Source organism: Equus quagga, chromosome 7, assembly GCF_021613505.1.
Source record: "Equus quagga isolate Etosha38 chromosome 7, UCLA_HA_Equagga_1.0, whole genome shotgun sequence".
NCBI classification, from domain to species: Eukaryota; Metazoa; Chordata; class Mammalia; order Perissodactyla; family Equidae; genus Equus; species Equus quagga.
The window spans coordinates 16,673,968-16,695,301 of record NC_060273.1 but is presented as its reverse complement, the minus strand read 5'-3'; the positions used below and the strand labels follow the sequence as shown (position 1 = coordinate 16,695,301).

General features: G+C 44.0%; 1 protein-coding gene across 10 annotated transcripts in view; it reads right to left on the bottom strand.

Annotated features, from left to right (window-relative positions):
- DNAH3 (dynein axonemal heavy chain 3) overlaps window positions 1-21,334 on the bottom strand; it is a 167,119-nt gene that overhangs the window by 3,885 nt on the left and 141,900 nt on the right. For 7 of the 10 annotated variants that reach the window (XR_006889553.1, XM_046668395.1, XM_046668396.1 and 4 more), the window contains 7 exons: window positions 17,241-19,382; window positions 12,402-12,627; window positions 9,182-9,426; window positions 7,516-7,632; window positions 3,515-3,669; window positions 2,521-2,688; window positions 542-684 (listed from right to left, as the gene is read on the bottom strand). Coding sequence is in view for 9 of the 10 variants with exons in the window: in XM_046668395.1 (XP_046524351.1) it covers window positions 542-684; window positions 2,521-2,688; window positions 3,515-3,669; window positions 7,516-7,632; window positions 9,182-9,426; window positions 12,402-12,627; window positions 17,241-19,382 (3,196 nt within the window). In the remaining variant the exon portion in view is untranslated. Of the gene's footprint in view, window positions 1-541; window positions 685-2,520; window positions 2,707-3,514; window positions 3,670-7,515; window positions 7,633-9,181; window positions 9,427-12,401; window positions 12,628-17,240; window positions 19,383-21,334 lie in introns of those variants that run through there. The other 3 variants (XM_046668399.1, XM_046668401.1, XM_046668400.1) reach the window with 3 other exon arrangements.

Here is a 21,334-nt window from a genome sequence, read left to right as displayed (position 1 = left end):
AAGGTTCTTGCTGCTCCAGATTCTCCTTGTCTCTATCTTGCCTCATTGGTCATTGCTCAGTTTTAGGGACAGCCCGGACTCTGAAGGACCAGGGAACTGGAAGAATGTCATCTAAGAATTTTTTGCCTTCCACAGTCTTAGGGTGACTCTAGAGAGATTACTAACTGTACATATTTCAAAAGGCTATTGTGTGGTTTGAATGCAACTCATGCACAGTGCTTGAAACAATATCTGGCACCAAGAAAGAGCTCAATAAAAGTGGCTCTAATGATTACTTTTACGGTTAGCCTGTGCTTGGTGCTAGTTTATTGGTTTTTACCTGACTTTACACATATCATGTGAATGAATGGGAAAGAATGAATAGAAGGAATGATTTAACCCTGGGCCAACATGTGCTGGGATGCCCGTATTTACAGCCTTCCCTATGGGTGGGGCAGAGGATCATAACAACCCCTTATCTAGCATCCGTCTCAGTTACTGCCCATTAGATCCAACCCCTCACACTCCAACTTCCAGGATCCAAGTAAGACTATCAGCCCACCTGTTGAATCTGATGAGCTCCTGCCTTAGGACAGTATTCATGGATTCCTCATAGACCACAGGGTACAACTTCATGATCACCTCCAGGTCAAAGTCACTGGGAAGCTTGGAGAGTATGTCCTGGGCCAGATCCTCAACCACTTCCTTAAAGTATAGGCAGGAGAGAGGTGAATGAGAAACCAGGCCTGTGGGCTGTGGCTTTGTCTGGGTAAACTTCAAGCAGTGAACATTTATCTTTTTAAACATAGTCTGTTGAACCTTCCTGGGAACTTCCCTACAGAAGACAATTCTGCCTCGGGGAGAAGGAGGACTCCTATCCCCCACCAGCATTGGGAAGGACATCATCCTTTACATCCCAGAAGGTAAAAAGCTGAGCAATGAGAGCAGTGTTCTCACACCTGGAGCAAGAGCCTGAGGGCCAGGCAGGGAATTCCTGATCAGCCAGGTAGGCTCAGGGCAGCGCTCAACCCTGCAGAACTCCTCCTGTCTTCAAGGTGGCCCCTGGGAGAGAATCTCCCATGGCTCACAGCCAACCCCTTAGGACCAGCTCCTGGTGCAGATGGGACTCTTGCTCAGTGCTGGCTACATGGACATCTTGGAAGGCAGTAGGCCATTCCTCAGCACTGAGCTGAGGGAAGAGCCTAGGGCAACGGGCTTATCCAAGTACGGAAGGGACAGGCCTAGAGGAAGGAGGGGGAGTAGAACCTGGGTGTGGAACAGAGAGACAGCTCTGCCATCCCGTGGATCTGGAGTGCTACAATGTACACTTCTTTCCCTCTTCCCACTGTGAGGGGAATTTCCACCCCTAAATTGAGACACACCAAGCAGGCTGCTTTATCTTCACACCTATTACCACTTATGGTACTGTGAGCTAAATCAAGAAACCAAATACACAAAATCCATAGTTGAGAGAGGTCGAACATGGAACAGCTCAGAAGGTGAAGAAAGGAAGGGAAAGATGGGAGAGAACAGGGTGTGGTAGAGTCAGAAGATGGTGGTTCTGGGTCTGGCTCTGTCTCTGAGTTTATGACTGCCTTGAAGTGGGTCACTTCCTCTGCAAGGTTTGTTTTGCCCTCATCTGTAGACCAAGGAGGGTGGACTGGATCGGCGCTTCACAAAGCATGGACTGACCAAGAGAGGCACCCAAAATGATTTCAGGTGTTTCCAGGACAGGAAGCAAATAATATTGAATCACATGGTGAGAAAGTCACTCTCTTTTCAAGTTTCAGCTGCCTTTCTCTTTTCATTCCTCTCAAGGAAAAAGTCTCAGGTCAGGCAGTGCTAATTAAACACTCTGTAACACTTGCTGATCTTTCCCTTTCTCACAAGAAACCAGCAAGGCCTCAGCAACATCGCCTAGGAAGAACCTAGTAACTATTTAGCTTTCATTTTCTTTTTGTGGCTGTCTTGACTTTATGGAAATGGTATTGGGTTTCCATTTATGGTACTGATGTACAGTTTTTAAATAAATGATTTTAAGCAAAATGGAGTTAGTTTTAAAATATTACATAAATGGAGTATAGATAGTATAGATGATAGGTGGGTATACCAACTAATCATGAAGGTTATACAGGAATAGCTGATATTTTGGAAATACTGCTGCTTTGCCAGCTCTCTATTTATTTATTTAGTTTTATTTACTTATTTTTTGCTGAAGAAGATTTGCCCTGTTACCAAGCTTCCTCTATTTTGTATGTGAGCTGCTGTCACGGTATGGCCACTGATAGACAGTGGTGTAGGTCTGCGCCCAGGAACTGAACCTGGGCCACCGAAGTGAAGCATGCCAAACTTAACCACTAGGCCACCAGCGCTGGCCCCCAGCTCTATATTTAAGGACTCTCAGCAATAAGACCAGAGCATCCATGCCCTCACTCAGGGGTCTGCCAGCCTCTACTTTTCTGCCGTCTTGGTCATCACCCACAATCCTGCATGCCCACCAAATGGAAAACTGCATGGAAAATTGAATTCAAGCCCAGTTACCTGAGGGGACTTGCCACTCCCTCCCGACTGTCTAGGGAGGGTCAGCAGCACCCCTTGAAACAGTTGGTTGGTTTCCTGGTTGTCCTTGGTGATGTCAGCATTCTCATGGAGGCCAAACACTTCTGGGTGGGCTGTGATGGGGAGGTTCCTGAGATAGTCGATATAGGACTGGAAAGGAAATGTTCACTTGACACAAATGCAGGTTCCCTGGGGTCCCGCAGACCACTTAGGGCTTGGCCGGACCCCATCGAAGCAGGAATCACACTGTTTTGGTAGCACGGGCCACACACACACATCCCTAGCTCCTCCTCAGACAGTTTTCTGGGGAATGAGTATGAAGTCAGGCTGAGTGTCTCCCCTACAGCCCCTGGCGTCCTTCCTCTCTCCTCCCCAGTAGTACTGGCTCTGAAGTCAGACAGAACTGGGTTTGAATCCAGACAGAACTGGGTTTGATCCTAGCTCCATGGCAAACTGACTGTGTAACCTTGAGCTAGTCACCTGAAATCCCAGTTTCCTTATCTGTAAATGGCAAGGTAAGTAAGGTTATAAAGGAATAAGGCCTTAGCATAGAATAGGTGCTCAATTAAAGTAAGCCCCTTTTTCATCCTTCCTTCAGACTTTTTGCTTTCTTCTTCACTTTATCATTCTCCTATCCAGTTTTCTGGTCCCTCCCCTTCTGGCACCTTCTGAATCTTTGTTTCCAAGTAGCAAATTCCAGCCTGTTCACTACCAAGGCTTCATCTTCACTTCCCTCTTTCCCCTCCAGAAAACCCCATATTTGAAAGACCTTGTCTACCAAATACCCAGTGTTCATTAAACAGTAATAATGTCTCTCTTGTAGACTTTTTGGAATGTTGGAAATAACTTAGTGCCCAAGTCAGGAAGCCCAGGGCTACCCCGGGGCCCTCCTTGGCTACACCGCAGGCCCTGACCACATGGAAGCTGCCGAGCCCCTTTGGGGGACAGAGGAGCCTCTCCCTCCCCAGCCCCTCACCTGGTAGGAGCCATGGGGAGGGATGTAGTAAGTGTCTCCAGGAGCGAGAAAGTAATGGTCCTGCTCGATTTCCTTACAGTAGAACATGGACAGAAGAGACAGCAGGAGACGCCTGTCTTTGTCGTCAGTCACTCTGCCTCCGTAATTACATTCCCCTGGTGACAAACAGCAGAGGAAGAAGTTGAGCCCAGGGAAGGTCATAATAAACTTGGTCATTATCTAAAACAGAGGATTCTTCCAGCCAAGGAGCTCTACTGAGACACAGGGTTGTTAAAACCATGATAAGCTTGGGATGAGACAACACAGTTTTGATATTATGGTTGCTACAGAAATAATACATGTTCACCACATTAGAAATTAGAAAATAGCGGCCGGCCCAGTGGCGCAGTGGTTAAGTGTGCACGTTCCACTTCGGCAGCCCGGGGTTCGCCGGTTCGGATCCTGGGTGCGGACATGGCACTGCTTGGCAAGCCATGCTGTGGTAGGCGTCCCACATATAAAGTAGAGGAAGATTGGCATGGATGTTAGCTCAGGGCCAGACTTCCTCAGCAAAAAGAGGAAGATTGGCAGCAGATGTTAGCTCAGGGCTAATCTTCCTCAAAAAAAAAAAGAAAGAAAGAAATTAAAAAATAGAGATAAACTGAAAGAAAAGTAATATAATCACCAGTAGTTCCACCAAAGGTAACTACTAATATTTAGGCATCTTTCAGACATTTCTGTGTGTGTGTGTGTGTGTGTGTGTGTGTGTACATATATGTGAAAGGCATTACAGAAATGTGGTTCAGGGCAAGAACTCTGACACGAGACTGTCCTGGGTTCCAATTCCAGCCCCGTCACTTTCCAGCCAATTCCTGGGTTCTAATTTCTGCTATTTAATAGCAGTTTCTCATCTGTCAAGTAGAGACAACTGCAGTACCCATCTCACAAGGCTTATAAACAAGGCTTATAATGCTTATAAAGCATTTAGCATAAAGCTTAGCATATAGAAAGCATTCAATTAATTACAGCTACTATAAATACATACATTTTAGAAAATTGAGATTATCCTATATAAACTGCTTTGGGATATGACTTTCCCCCAACCCCTACCCCCATCATTAACATCATTCTCTGAGACTCAGTTCTACAAAAAGAGTTAGGTTATTCTTTGGAAGAGACATCAAATCCAACTCACCACCCATGACACATTTTCTAGTTGGTCCAGATTCCATAGTATGTGGGTGCCACCTGGCATTTAGTAGTTGAGAACAACACACTAGTCTCCAAGGAGGAGATGTGTGTGTGTGTGTGTGTGTGTGTGTGTGTGTGTGTGTGTGTGAGTGTGTGTATGTGAAGGCTCATTTCCAATTCCAAACATTATAGGAAAAGGCAAGTCCACAGACAAGAAACAGGAAGTTTGACCCCAGTTGGGGGTTGGAGGCCTCAGCTTCTCTTGGTCTTGGAGGGGTCTAAATGTCTAGGAGGAAGATCAGGGTGGCTTGTTAAGGGAGAAGTAAAGGATTAAGGGGAAGCTCATACCTATTGAGTAATTTGAGCCCTACAGAAGCTGTTTCACCTTAAATCAGACCATCTAGATTTCTGAAGCTCTCTCTGTTGACTTTTCAGGGCTTTAGCAAAGTTTAGTTTGAATATTACAGCTTATCCCAGCTGTAAAGAGGTTTACACACCACCAGAACTACAATACTAAAGGGAGAGTGGTTTCCCCCACTGAAGTCAGCATGGCAGTGCTAGAGGGCACCCAAGAGGGACCCCAAGTGAAGGTAAATCTTAGGCACAGAGTAATGGTGCAAGGTCCCACCACCACTCCCTCATGAGCGAACTTTCTTTGAGGGGATACCCTTGCAGGCTCTGAGTTTTAGGTTTATGAAGGAAGGGACATTTCTTTATAGCTACTTGTCTGTCCACTCTTTGAAGTAAGAATACAAATTCCTATAGGGGCCAGGATGTGCCTTATATCTCTCTTAAATTCTCGCTGTCCCTGACACAGGGCTGGGGGTACCAGATTAAGAATATACTGATTTCGGCCCATCTAATTTGATAACAGCTCTCCAAAGGAGACTTGTCTCTTTGGTTAGTGTTAGTAGAGAGTTCTAATGATCACCGATATCTGGTCCTTCTTTCCTTCCAGGCACATAGGAAGGTTACACTGCCTTGACCCCCTTGTAGTAGGGTGGGGCCAAGTGACAAGTTCTTGTGCATTAGTTCCTGGCGTGAGCCCTTCGGTGCTATCCCTGTGGCAGTGACCACACAAGTATATGTTGAGATGGTGGCCCAAAAGTTGGTGGAGTCTTTGCCAACTGTGCCCCTGATAGATAATTATAATGAGCAGAGTCCCTTGCCTATTCAGACTGGACACGTACAGTGGGCAAGAAGTAGACCTTTGATGTCTTACACCCTTGAGTTTTGGGGATTGTTTATTACCTCTACCTAACTAGTTTATCCTGACTGGTACAGCTGGAAAGTGACTATCCTCAAGCTGGCTGACACAGTTGGAGCAGGTTAGCTTACGAGCTGCAGGCAGCCCAGTATGAAGACTGTGTCCCAGGGCAATTATGCACCCATTCTGTGGTTGATCTAAAGAGGGGCCCTGGGATGTGCTTCTGGATGGCCTGGAATAATAGGAATATAGCTTACTCCTTTTGAAGAAGTTCTTTCAACAAACTAATATCCACTGAACTTAAGTTGTGTGTCTCACTTGGGGTTTTGTGTTAGGGGACACTGTGCTTAGTTAAGGTCTGTGTGACCTTCTTCTTCTGTCTGTGTGACAGCTAAACTTGATCATTCTAAAGCAGGCTTTCTCACCTTTGGTACTGTTAACATGTTGGACTGGATAGTTCTGTGTTGTGGGGCTGTCCTGTGCATTGTAGGATGTTTAGCAACATCCCATCTCCCTTTAGTTGTGACAACCAAAAACGTCTCCAGGCACTGTCAAATGTCCCCTGGGGGGCAAAATCACCCTCAGTTAACAACAACTGCTCTAAAGGTTCATTCTCATTGTCTGTAAAATGGGATCACTAACATGGAACTCATAAGATGCTGTGAAGTCTCAATGTGCTGATTGTGTATAAAAAGGACCTGCCACATGATTGGGGAAAGGATCCAGACAAACTCCTTAACACATGGAGCTGAGGAAGGAACTAGTGTGTGATCTTGAAGATGCCTGGGTTTTTCTGTTGAGCTGCATTTTGACCTTTGGCCACAGCATTCCATTGACTTAGCCCATCTATTTTTAACTCCTGTCTCTGGGATTACACGGTTGTGTGCAGTGGCCAAGTTTTATACATTTACATTCTTCCATAATATGTACTAGCATATATTAGGTGACTTTTTTGTCCCTCCCCTTGTAAAACTCCTAATCTTCCCTTCAATCCCATTGTTTATGGGGCTGGCCCAGTGGCACAGCAGTTAAGTGCGCACGTTCTGCTTCGGCAGCTCGGGGCTTGCTGGTTTGGATCCCAGGTGCAGACATGACACTGCTTCGCAAGCCATGCTGTGGTAGGCGTCCAACATATAAAGTAGAGGAAGATGGGCATGGATGTTAGCTCAGGGCCAGTCTTCCTCAGCAAAAAGAGGAGGATTGGTAGCAGTTAGCTCAGGGCTGATCTTCCTAAAAAAAAACCACAACCCATTGTTTATGACTTTGGGAAGTTTTCCATAATCATCCTCTGCCCTAGCCCTGAGATTTAGTCATTGTGCTGCCTTTCTACTTTATAAACGTTTCTCTTGTTGAACTTATCACTGTATTGTCATTTTTAAAAATATTTTTATCCCTATGAACCACTAAAGGGTAGGGATTGTATCTTAATTTTCTTTCTTTCTTTCTTCTTCTTTTTTTTTTTTTTTAACAATATCCAGCACAGTAACCAGCATTATAAGAGCTCAATGTTTGTTGAAAGAATGAATGAGGGAGTAAATAAATGAATAAAGGCAGCAGAAGAGGAACAGCAGGGTGGAGCATGATGCTGGAGGTTCATGCCTGCAAAGGCTCCTCCCATAAATACCTGTCAGGTAGGTCAGAGCTTCAAATGGCACCTCCTTGTAGTCATTCAGAAACATCTGGATCTGCCGCATACTAATCCTCAGGTCAGATTCGTTGAATTCATAAGGAATATTCCAACCTGCATGAGGCAGAGAAGAATTAGGGGCTTTAGTGCTGAGAGCTCTCAATTTCCACTCAGATATTGAGCCAGTGGAGTTAAGCATCACTATGATCAAGGGCCTCTTTCAGCCCCATGAATATCAAGCACCAGGCCAACGATCAGCCTTGACATTTACTGCCAACATGGGAGCCACTCTGCCTAAGAAAGCATCTATTCTAAAATCAATTTCTTTATGGATGTCCTCATTTGTTAAGGAAGATGTTAACATCCTGGGATTGGTAGCATGAAAATTATTCACCCTGGATGGAATACTGTGGTAATACACCGAGCTCCAAAAACAACACTAAAGCAAAGCTACAGGGCAGTATCCATGATGGGGCAATGGAACTGTTAGCTTTGAGAATTCCCCTCCTGGTGCTCATGGGAGAACTAGATGGCTGGCCTTAAAGAAACTACCGCTTGTATTTTCAAGGGTATAATGATAAATGCCCAGTGGGGCTGGACAAGTGACACGAACGTGTGAACTGGGCCTGACATAAGACAGCAGGGTATGGTGGGACCTGTGCTCAACAGAGATGTTTAATTTCCTCCTAAACACTCACATTCAAGTTAAAAATATAACAAAATAATAAAACTTGTGTTCTGGCAAACAAAACACACCTGGGCAATTGGTTACAGCCAAACTGTTACGTGGATTTCTAAAGGTCTGGCACAGGTGGGAGAATGTGGTGTGGGAAATGCAGAGGGAGGGTCTCCCTTGGCTGTCTCAATGGAAGGGTCAGGAGGTCTGTGGAGCTACCTGGGGTTAGGGTATGAAGGTAGAAGGAAAGGAAGAAGATGTTCAGAAAGAATCACCAAGAGGACAATTTGCATCCTTATGTAACCCCAAAGAATGGCTGAGAATACCGAGGTGGGTCATTTGCTATTGAACAGAATCAGAGGCAGCCCATGGGTGAGAGAAAGGTAATCCAACATTAAAATGATGATGATGTAGGATCTGTACTAAGCATTTTGATGATCTGCTCCACCAAGAGTACTGAGTTACTCAAGTTAGGCCATGGATAGGTTATGTTAACAAAAAAATTTATCTTTATTTTTTCAAGAAGCACACACAAATGTGCCAGCTCTTCTTCTGTCAGTGTTATGCACATGGAAAGAGAACTACCTACAATGTTATAAATTACCTGGTGACAAGCCCCAGAGAATGGCCATTGTGTCTGAGATGGGCAAATACACACCAAAGGGAAGGGCTCCCAATCCTCTCGTTATCACATTACTTCAGCAATTAGGGCACCTCTGATTTTGGAGCATCACCTTTTCCCCAGACATTGACAGTGGACCTGGGGATCAGGTTGCCAGATTTATCAAACAGAAATACAGACACTCAGTGAAATTTAATTTCAGATAAACGAAAAATCATATTTAGCATAAGTATGTCCCAAATATTGCATGGAATGTACTTACATCCTATTTTACTGGCAACACTATCTGAGTACAAACTTGAACACACACTTGCATCTGTCTGTGATCTCTCCCCCTGCAACTCAGGTGCACTGTCATCTCTTACCCAGGGGTCCAAAGTTTCTCCTCTCTTGAACGATGGCATGGAAGAAGCAAAGGCCGAACAACAGCTTCTGCCACATCACTGCCTTTGTACAGCTTTGGAAGAACACAGGGTCCGAAATGGGGTCATTGAGGTAGGAGCGCAAAAGGTTGGCCCGGAGCCCTTTGGGGGGCTCGTTGGTCATCTTGATCCCATTCTGGAGGATGCTGACTGGAAACTTCTCTGATGGATAGCTGGTTAACCAGAGTCTGGAGGAACAACAGACCCAACTACTTAGAGCAATGCAATAAGTTATGTTGAAAAACAATAACAAAAATATAATAGCTACCATCTATTAAGCAAGACTAGATGCCAAACCCCATGCTAAGAATTTAATATATGTCCCTTCATTTATTTTAATCCTCACAGCCACCCTATGTGGAAGGATTTACTATCCCCTTTTACCAGTGAGGAAATAGAGACATGGAGAGGTCAAGTAGGTTTTTCAAGGACACACCACTTAGAAACAACTGAAACAAGATGTGAACTTGGGGCTCCCTGACTCCAAAGGCCTTGTCTTAATCACCACACTACTCCTCCCCTGCTGGACTTTCTGAGCATCTATTATGGTCAAGTACTATACCCAGCACCCCAGGAGTGGCCAAAGCGAGCAAAGCATTGTTTCCAGCTTCCAAATATCCATAGCCTTGCTGCTAGGGGAGGAAATGGAGGCCAGCGAGGGGAGAAAAGACAAACAAACAGAACGCTATAGTACAAGGCATTATAAAATCAAGTCTTCAGGGAGGGAGGGAAATAATAAGCTATGGGGTGTCCATGGGAAGAAGAGGTTTCAACGGGTTAGACGGAACAGAAGTCTGCAAATTATGACCAGGGAGCTGAATCCAGCAGTAGCTTGTTCTCACAAAACGAAGTTTTAATGGCACATGCCCATGCCCCTTCATTTACATATTATATATGGCAGCTTTCATGCTACAATGCAGAGTTGAGACAGAGAGGATATGGCTAGCAAAGCCTAAAATATTTACTATGTGGCTCTTTACAGAAAAAGTTTGCTGACCTCTGTCATAGAGGAAACGGTATTTGAAATGGGCCTTGAGAATATGAAGGATTTCTTCCTTTAAAAATAAAAGGTTATCTATGTTCACCAAAATACAGGGAATATATGTAAACGAATTTAGAAGGAAAAAAATTATAATTTAACACCTCCAGATTAACATTTTGGCATACTGTCTTCCAGGCTCTCATTCATTTGTTTTTCCTACCTGAACTCAAGTGACATACACTCCATGGCATCCTGTTTTGTTTCATTTTTGTGGGTTTCTTTTTGTGTGCTAGACATTAGAGAGGTTTCCAACAGGTGGATTTGGGGATAGAAAGTCATAGACACAGGACACAGGCTGAGCAACTGCGTGGAGGAGGAAGAGTCGGGGATACAATAAGTCTTGGTGGGTAGTCTGCTGTGGTGCAGGCACAGGGCTGAGAGGGGAGGGAAGAGGTCATAAACTGGGGGCTTGAGGCCTGACTTCAGTCTGCAGATAGGGAATGTTTAGCTCACACCATGCAAACCAATACAATGCTGTAACATATTTTTAAAGTAGTTGCCAACTTTTAAAAATCTAGGCTTTCTTTTAAAAGTCTAGATTCCCATCTTCCCTTTAAAATGATCAGAAAATCTGATGACCAGAGGCCTGCGTTCCTGCATGGCAACAGTTAACTGGTATTAAGCAGTAGCTGCTCTTCTCTATAGGGCATGTGCTTCTAGTTCACCACACTCCCCACCACTCCCTATTAGTGTCCAATACTGAGGCTCATTGCCCATGATGATTGCCATTGTACTGTGGAAAGCCCAGTCCTCTTCACTTGTTTACGTTACATTCCGGGCTCCCGTAGGTGCCGAGTTCATGAATTTTGGGTTAGGACCTTAAATGTCAGCATGAATAAATTTTTCTTCATTGAGTGTGTCATTGATGGTCAATGAATCAACTAACCATCCCAAACCAAACAGAATTCCTGAAACTAATGGATCCCCCTTAAACTTCCTTAAACTCCTACACAAATCTTACATGAGTCTTACATGAATACAATCAACTACAGCCTAATCTAGCTTTGTAAATAAACACCAAACACTTTCCTTTTTTCAAGCAGACATGACTAAAATGAAAATAACCAGCAAGCTTTGTTGCCTAGAGCAGGAGTTGGCAAACTTTTCCTGTAAACGATTGAAGAGTAAATGTTTTAGGCTTTGTAGGCCACATGGTCTCTGTTATAACTATTTGTAGCATGAAAGCAATCATAGACAATAAATGAGTGAGCATGGCTATATTTCAATAAAACTTTATTATTGGACACTGAAATTTGAATTTAATATAATTTTCATGTGTCATGAAATATTATTTTTCTTTTGTTTTTTTCCAAACATTAAAAAATGTAAAAACTATTCTTAGCTTGCAAGCCATGCAAAAACAGGCAGCAGGCTAGATTTGGCCCACAGGCTGTCATTTGCTGACTCCTGGCCTGGAATAAGAGAATCACTGGACATTTGAGTTGAAAGGGGCTTTGAATTCTATCTGGTTCATCTCATCGTTCTGTAAATGCAAAAACCAAGGCCTAGCCTTGCTGGGCTTTAAAAGTTCACACACAAAAAAAAATAGCTGTTTCCAATGCTGATTAAAATTCTACAGAGCCCAAGAAATGGACAGAGCAAGGACAACAGTGTCCAGGCCACAGGTGGGATTTTTCTTTTTTTAGACAAATAATTTTTAAAAATCAGATTTGTTGACATTTAATCTACCTTCCAGACACCAGATACATCTCCCATCACCTCCCTCCAACAACTTCTCACAGCATACACCCCAGGTTAGAGGATAACTTCTTGGTGTTTCCTTAATATGTATCTTTGCTTTTACAAATGCTGTCCTTTCCGCCTGGAATGTCCTTCCTGGCAAACTCCTACTCACTCTTCAAAACCCCAGGCAAGTGTGAGTCCTCTAGGCCTTCCTTAACTTTCCATTCCCTTTTCTGTGCTTACATGGTTCTTGTTCAAACAAGTACAGCAGGTATTACATGGTATCAACATTATTTGCCTATGGGCTGCCTTCTGCTAGACTGAGAGCTTCTTAAAGGCAGAACTGTGACTTGTTCATCTTTGCATTCCCAGCCACCAGCATGCTGTCTGGAGCTCAAGGTTGGGGCCCAAAACAGGCAGTGTGGGGCAGCATCTCACCTGAAGCTAATGTTGGTGCTCTCAGGAACAATCACTTCCTCACAGATCTTCTCCAGTGCAGGCATCCAGCTCGTGGCCAGATGGCAGTTCTGTAAGACCGCCCAGGTCCCATCTTTGATGGCAGTGTTGATCATTCTGGCAGCAATAGGGCCTTGGCCTTGGCCAAGAGAGATGGTCTGTGTTCTGGTACCTCCCATGCCAAGATCATCAGCAAACTTCAGCAGGCCTGAGACCAGAAAGAAGAGAGGCTTTTGAAAGAGGACAGGTCAGCTAAGACCATGTTAACAATAACAACACAGAAGGGGGGTTTCATTAAAACTCTAGACTCAGAAAGAAACTCACTGGCTTCTGTTAATTACAAAATAAGCACCTCTCTGGGGAAACTTTAACCTTCTCGTAAGATGGAGAATGAAGCTACTATTGATTCCTCTTTTGCTCTGAACACACAGACATTCTTGATGATAAAAAAAAAAAAATTACACAAACTGAAAAAAAATCAGAGTTTGAAAGACAGAAAAATTCCCAGGTGCCAAAAATGAAGAGGGAACTCAAAAATAGAGAGGTGAGTACATAACCAAAGAACTAGGAACTGGGTTTTCACAAATTGATTTTACTAGAAAAAACAGGCATTTGTACAGTGAAATTTCAAGTAAGTCTCTTTCACTTCTCTCTTCCTCAGAGGCAGGCATGTGACTAGCTGTTTGTGAATCTTTCCAGAGATAATTTATGCATTTAAATAAATGCACATGACTATTATACTTACATAAATTGCAGAATACTACATTTGCTTTTTTCACTTAGAGCTTTCCCACATCAGTACTTATATAAAGGCCTTATTCTTTTTCATGGATAGTATTTGATAGTATCTCACCACTGGAAAATACTGTACTTTATTTAACCAGTTTAGAGGTTGGAGTTTGCCAATGGGAGACATAACTTTGCACTCACAAGACGTGGGGTGCTGGAACCGAGACTTTCCTACAAAGTTAGGATCCTCAAAGGGCTGTACCTTCATGTTAAGAAGGCCAGAAATCAGGCTACTGACTCAAAAAGCAATGTGGAAGCTTGTCACTGGTCTGGAGCCTACGTGGAAAAAATAAACAACAACTGTCCAGCGAGAAATGAAAACACCAAGCCAACGCCACATATGGATGAGGAGTGTAAATTGACCGTACCCTGTGGTGTGGGATTCCCAAGCTGAGAAACTTCCTATACAATTCATCCAGAATGGCGAAACCCCGGGGCACCAGTGTTTGTGTATGCAAAACTGTTCTGTTAGGGCACTTCTAAAACCCAAGGTACATGAGACTCCCACAAAATAACACAAGCTTGCTGATTGTGAACTTACAATAAAAAATTACAAACTACATGAGGAAATATATCCCTATAAGGGATAGTCAGCACAAAGAATAATCAGGAGAATTAATATCTCAAGGATTACAGATGGTCTCTATTACAGGCTGAATTGTGTCCCCCCACAAATCCATATGTTGAAGTCCTAATTCCCAGTACCTCAGAATCTGACTGTATTTGGAGATACGGTCTTAAAGAGGTAGTTAAATTAAAATGTGGTCATTAGGGTAGGTCCTAATCCAATATGACTGGTGTCTTTATAAGAGGAAGAGATTAGGACACAGACACACTCACAGAGAGAAGACCATGTGAAGACACAGGGAGAAGATGGCCACGAATTTAAGCCAAGGAGAAATGCCTCAGAAGAAACCCTACTGAGATCTCCATTGTGGACTTCTAGCCTCCAGAACCAAGAGAAAATAAATTTCTGTTCACCCAGTCTCTGGTATTTGTTATGGCAGCGCTAGCAGATTAATACAGTCTCTGAAAAAGACCATTAAAGAAACACATCTGAAAATCATTACAGAAGGAACACAAAACATAATAAAACTTAGAGTTCCATGAAACAAATACATGGATTTGGAACAAAAGAAATAAAATTTATAGAAGTGGAAAGCATTGTCATTGAAGATAAAAACTCAAAGCAATGATTAAAAGAGCAGGTTAGATACAGCCCAAAAGAGAATTAGCAAACAGTAAGGTCTGCCATCAATGATCCACCCAGAAGTAATGGGCACCTCTAGCACCCAGATTGTGGTCTCTAAATACCATGAGCTGTTAAAAGAACTACAGTTCCTTGGAGAAATGTTTGTACAAGATGAACCTGGAATATATGGTAGTTCTATACAGCAAGAAAGCTGTCAAAAACTACTGGGGTTATATGAAAAGGATATAGGCATGAAGGTGCTCCCACAGGCCAAAGACTGAACAATTTGAGCATCAAAATGAATGATGATGGCAGTGGAGTAAAACACCACCATATCTGACATATCCAAATGTTAAAATCCATGTATTCACAGTGGTATGAAAAAAAATCTTATGGCATACATAACTTTGGAGGTTACTAGGGCACCAATTCATTATTCTGAAAGCTAGTAAATAAAGAGAATGAACCAAGCATCTACTCTGCCTGTCCTTTTTGGACTATATTCAGAGTAAACCAATGAGCTGACAAAGGAAAATTCTTCTTTATGGAAGACTTCCAGCCAATAAATGTGGAAGGAATGATAGAATTAAAATGTCATCATTTTGCAGCATCTAATGAAATAATGGATCTGGGTTATGATTTTCTAAGGCTGCTAAAACCATTAGGTCAGTGGTTCGAATTGGCTGCACGGTGGAATTATACAAAAAGCTGTATAAAACAATGCCTGGGTCTCACCCACAAGGTCAAGGGCGTGGCCTGCACATGGAGATTTTTCTTAAAGCTCCCCAGGTAATTCCATTGTGCAGCCAAGATTGAGAACCATCACATTAGGTGAAAAGCTGATGGGAAACTTTATAAGGGAGACGGTGGAGGAGTGGGGAGGTGGATCATGGAGGAGTAGGGAGGTGGATCGAGTTGATGATGCCTGAGCCCACTGATCGATCTTGATCAGAGAAGGAAAGACAGTCAGACAGTATGTGCCTCCTGATGTGAGGCACTATGAGGGACACAGTACCTGGGAAGTTTCCTAGGAAGTTACCCAAGCTGAACCTGATGAAGCCTCTAGCGTAGAGAGACAGGAATTGGAAGTAACTGGCTGGTCCTCTACCAGCATAGCATCATTTTACAGATCATATTCTGACCTTTCCCCCATTTCTCTTCTTGACCTTTACTTATTTCCCTTAGTTTCTCTTGTTTAAATCTTCCACATATGGCTGGCCTGGTGGCACAGCGGTTAAGTGCGCAAGTTCTGCTTCAGCGGCCCGGGGCTTGCCAGTTTGGATCCCAGGTGCAGACATGGCACTGCTTGGCAAGCCATGCTGTGGTAGGCATCCCACATATAAAGAGGAAGATGGGCATGGATGTTAGTTTAGGGCCAGTTTTCCTCAGCAAAAAGAGGAGGATTAGCAGCAGATGTTAGCTCAGGGCTAATCTTCCTCAAAAAAAAAAAAAAAATCTGCCATATAAAGTACTTACGGAAAAAAGCAAAGGTACTAGAAAGATCTCATGATGAACTGATCTCTTTGTTTTTGGTGAGGAAGATTGGCCTTGAACTAACATCTGTTGCCAATCTTCCTCTTTTTGCTTGAGGAAGATTGTTGCTGAGCTAACATCTGTGCCAATCTTCCTCTGTTTCGTATGTAGGATCCTGCCACAGCATGGCTTGATGAGCAGTGTGTAGGTCCATGCCTGGGATCCAAACCTGCAAACCCTGGGCTGCTTAAGTGGAGTGTGCAATCTTAACCCCTACACCACCAGGCCGGCCCCATGAATTGATCTTTGACAATAACATTTTGTGTAGGAAGCCAGAAAAGGCACCAGTTCATTCAGCTCCCTCCTCTAACTTCCTTCAAGGGGTAGGGGTACTGGCTTTCTGTCCGGGTCAGGATGTGCTAAACTCTTCAGCTTTCACAGGAGAGTATCAACTTTGCCATTCACATTTCTGGTACTCTTTCTACATTCAATAACAGAGAAAACTAAAGCTTTGAGATCCCCCAACAGAACAGAAAACTAATTTATTCGTGTCAACAACTCATATCCTTTAATATGCACAAACGATTTTTGGAAATATACACAAACTGGTAACAGTGGTTACTTCTGAGAGGGTTAGGAGGAAGATATGCCTTTCACTCTATACTAAGGTTTCTCAATCTCAGCACTCTTGACAGTTTGAGCCAGATAATCCCTTGTTGTGGGGGCTGTCCTATGCACTGTAGGATATTTAGCAGCATCTTTGGCCTATATCTACTAGATGCCAGTAGCATCCCCAGTTGTGACAACAAAAATGTCTCCTCGCTTTGCCAAATGTCCCTTGAGGGGTCAAAATGGCCCTAGTTGAGCCACAGTCTATACCTTCTTGCATTTTTTTAAAACTACATGCAGTATTAATTATTCAAAAAATTTGAAAATTAAAAGAAAAGAGAAAAGAGAAGCAATAAATCAGAGAAAATGGTTTAAGACACAGGTGATAAACTAGGAGCCAACAAGCTAAATCTACCCCTTGCTTGGCCCTCATAAAGTTTTTAAGAAAAAATTTGAATGAGTTATCAAGATTTAAAAGTGGGTGATTTCTTCATTTCTGGTTTCTCTTAAAAAATCAGACAGTCTGGCTATCCTGGGCTCATGTTCTCAGATGGCACAACGCATGGGAGCTGAGTAGCAGCTGCCCTCCTTTAGGCAAGAAAAGAAGTCTCCAGTTGCCCCAGCCCTACCTTAGCCTGTGAACTGCTTGGCCTTCAAAGCCATCTGAGTTTGAGACTCCTGTTGTAAGGGACATGCTATTGTCAACCATCCACCCATTCTGGACTTTTTACGTTCTTCACACAACATTCTGACATTACCTGCCATTGGGTCTGCACCTGGAGACAACACGAAAATCAATGGTGCACAACAGTTGGAATCATTGTAGGACCCCTGGAGATCAAATGTAGGGGCATCAATGTACTCCTTGCCCATGTGTTCAGCAATGAACTCCCGAACTGCTGGAACCATTTTGTCAGGCCGCAAACATCGGAGGATCACCATCCTCTCCAATCCTTGAAGAAACCTCCAAGATCCAGGGAATTTCTCCTCATGGGGCCAGGCCGAGTCATAGATGAGCTTCCATTCATGGGCATTTTGTTCCAAATGTTCCATCAGGCCTTCGAGTTTTGGCAATGCAGATGCACGAACCACTTCTGCCCATGCTTTCTCAGACAGCCATTCGGGAACCGGGTTGGGGAAGGGGTTGTCCAGGGTGACGCCTCCGGTTAGAAGGAAGTACCAAATTTCCTCGTTAATTTGCTTTTTCTCTTTCATGATGCCAATGGTCAGGAGGAGGGAGAAAAGCAGCTTGTCCTTCTCAAACAGAGAGCGGCAGACATTGTTGTAGATGCTGAGGGTGAAATGTTCAATGATGTATTCAATGCGTAGTTCCAGTTCTTCGCTCTTCCTGCTGTGGGCCAGGGAATGCACGTAGAGATTTATGAACCATGTCAGGGAGTACTGGTACATTGGCTCAATGTTGGCCAGGTCAGAGATACAAAAGAAGATGGTAGCAGAGTGGACAGCCACTGGCCTGTAGCCCATCCGAGTCTCATCTATCTGAGTTTCTGTCACGGAAGCAATTTCCTGTTTCTCAGAGATTTCTTCGGACAGCAGTTTGGAGGAGGACAAAACTTTGATGGCAGTCTCGTCCTCAAGGATGTTGCCCTCGGACAGGGAGAGGACCTCCAAGATCTTATCTTCAATTTCTTTCAGCTGCTTCTTGTTCTTCGCACTTTCCACAATCAACTGGTTCTTTTTCTCTTCCAGTTCTGGCTTCTCCTTGGCGGCCACAATGCCAAGGAGTTGATCCTGGAGACCTAAGGGGGTGATCATGAAGTTGAGGAGGCAGACCTTCACGGCAACTTCAGGGAGGTAATGTGGGTTCCTCAAACGGGTTGTGATGTAAAACTTAAAGTCCCTGGAATATTCGATGATGTTTTCACCCAGTCTCATATACTCAACCCCTTGCTGCTTGAATGTGGACTTGAGCAAGATGGGTTCAATAAAGGCATCCAGCTCTTCTCCAACATTTTCTAGTAAGACAGGAGTGCCAAACTGTAGAGCATTTTCCAGCGTCCTCACATAGTTAGAATCCGAGAACTTGATGACAGACAGCTTATTTGCTTTCTCCATGTTTTTGATCCACTTATTGGCCTGCCCCTGAGGGTCAATCATTAAGGCCCAGCGTCTGGAATTGGACACAATGATGCCATTGTCAATGGAAAAGGAGTCAATGGGCAGCCCAGCGATCTGCCAGGCACGGATTTTCACGGGATCCCCTAATGTACTGCTGAGACTGAAGTCACTGGATCCAGGGATGACCTTGTCCTTACATTGGGCCAACCACTGCTTTTGGCACTCGGCCCGATAATCCACAGTAAAGGCCCCCAGGTAAGCCACGGTCCCTGAGGACAACAACACATCCCCTGTCAGATTAGTATAGCGGATCCCCAGCTGTCGGGCAGCTTCTGTCCATCTATCCTTCTCTCCCCCAAGCCCACTGATCAGCTTTTCTGCCCTGATCAGTTTTTGGGAGCAGATTTCAATGTTTTCTTCCAAGGTTTTTTTCTTGGTATTCATCTCTTCAAAGTCATCATTCAGGGCCTGTAGGCGGTCTTCCACCAGCCTCAGCTCTGCTCGCTTCTGGTTCAGTTTCTGCATCTGTGTGTCCAACTTCCCCTCGGCCTCCTTCAGCCGCTCCCGTTTGGGAGCCACCACTTTGGCCACACGATCGTACACCTCCATGGCCCTCACCCACTTACACAGACCCTCACAGGCAGATGACACATTTTTAATAACAGCTGGCTGGAAATCCGGGTGATCGATAAACCTTTCCCGGATCCGCTTCATGACCAATGGAGGAATGTTGTCTTTGTCATATGTCTTAAGACTCTCCAAGAATTTCAGATCTCCAAGAATCTTTCTTGATAACCCCCAGTAATCTTCTATCATTTTACCTGTTCGGGACAAGAAATAGAAATAAGACTATTATTAAGACATTCCGGTCGAGACGTAAAGCCTTGCAGTGGCTACTCCTTGTATTTGGCAAAAAAAAAAAAATCCAAACTTCTACAGAAGATTTTTAGGGAAGAGAGAAATACTCTGTACAATATTGATGATGGACACACGTCATTATATATTTGTCCAAACCCATAGAATATATAATGCCAAGAGTGGACACTAATGTAAACTATGGACTTTGGGTGATCAGGATGCGTTAATGTAGGTTCCTATCAACTGTAACAAATGTATCATTCTGGTGGAGGATGTTGATAACGGGGGAGGCTATGCCTGTATAGGGGCAGGCACTATATGAGAAATCTACCTTCCTCTCAATTTTGCTGTGAACTTAAAACTGCTCTAAAAAAATAAAATCTTAATTAAAAAAAAGTCTGAGCTGCTCGCCATGATCTGGGAGGCTCACTGACCTCACCCACCTCATCTCTGCCTTGTTCCCTGAACTTCAGGCATGAAGAACCTTCCTTCAACTCCTCAATGGTCCCAAGTGCTTCCCTACCATAAGCCTGTCACCTAGGCTGGAAATGGCATCTAGCTGGCTCCTGCCTGGACTTCAGGCTCAAAAGCCAACTCCATAGAGAGGTTTCCCTAGACTTCAGTCACTAAGGTGGGCCCCTCTATTCTTCCCCCGGCATTTTCTTTCATCTCAGCTGCTAGAACGTCTATTCCCTTTATAGCATTTATCACAATCTGTGATTTTTTTTGGTTTAATTTTATTGTCTACCTCTCCCTCAAAGCTATAAGCTCCTGCTGTGTTTACTACAATCTGGCACAATGCTTGATACGATTAGCAATAAATACACATTGAATGAACACTGCCCCTTATCCCAGTCATAGATGGAGAAGGCAACAGGAGCCATGGGCACGTGTTGTGAATATTCAAGTCTGGGAGTTGGGTTGGATAGATCAGTCGTCCTTGTGAGTGAGTGAATGAGGCAGTCTCGAGAGAAAGAGCGAGGGTGGGAGAAGCAGCTTGCAGGCTTGCAACCAGACAAGCCTGCTCAGAAACGAAGCAGGGCCCTTCTTCTCCTTAGTGCCCATCATGCTAACAATTGATTGAGTGAGCCCTGATCCCATCCCAGGGCAGCACTCATTTTGTTGACGTGTTGGAAAAAAGTCAGGAGCCTTTTTGGCTCAGGGTATTGTAAACACTTGCCAAGCTCAGGCACATCAAAAAAAGTTATACTTGAAACATATTGTATTAAGCACAACAGGCCAAATCCATCCCGTTCCCAATGCAAGCACAGCAACCAAACAAATATTTCCCATGAAGGTTCCTTTTCGCATTCAGGTAAATGATCTGCTTCATTTAAATTCAAGGTACTCAAAACAAATTCAACTGTTTCTTGCTCCATCCCAATGTACTGGCCAAATTCTGGAGTTTAAGTGAATAATATACACAACTCACTTCAATTTTAAAATAAAGAAGGCGAATAGTGGGTGCTGTGCTGATCATCAGTGATCCAAGGAGAGAACTCACTTTTGTGCCCTGGCTATGCTTTGTGTATCTCAGCAGTTCTCAATCCTGGCTGCACCCGAGAAAACCCAGGAGTTTAAAGAAATACTAATGCTCAGGCCACACCCAGACCAATGGAGTAAGAATCTCTAGGGGCGGGGGCACGGGCTTCAGCATTCTTTACACTCCCCAGGTGATTCTAGGGTGCAGCCAGGGTGGAGAAGTCCTGGCTAACTTATCCTTGCTCAGGCCAACACCTCAGCTGCTTCCCTAAAGGATCCTCCTATCAAGTCCACTCCCTCCTTGTCCATTCCTGATTACCGTTGCATCTTCTTCCTGGGATTTTTGGCCAGAAACCGGCCAGCGAAGAGGGAATGCTAATCAATGGGAAGCAGAAGCCAGAGGCTCCCAAATGAGAGACCAGGAATTTCTAAT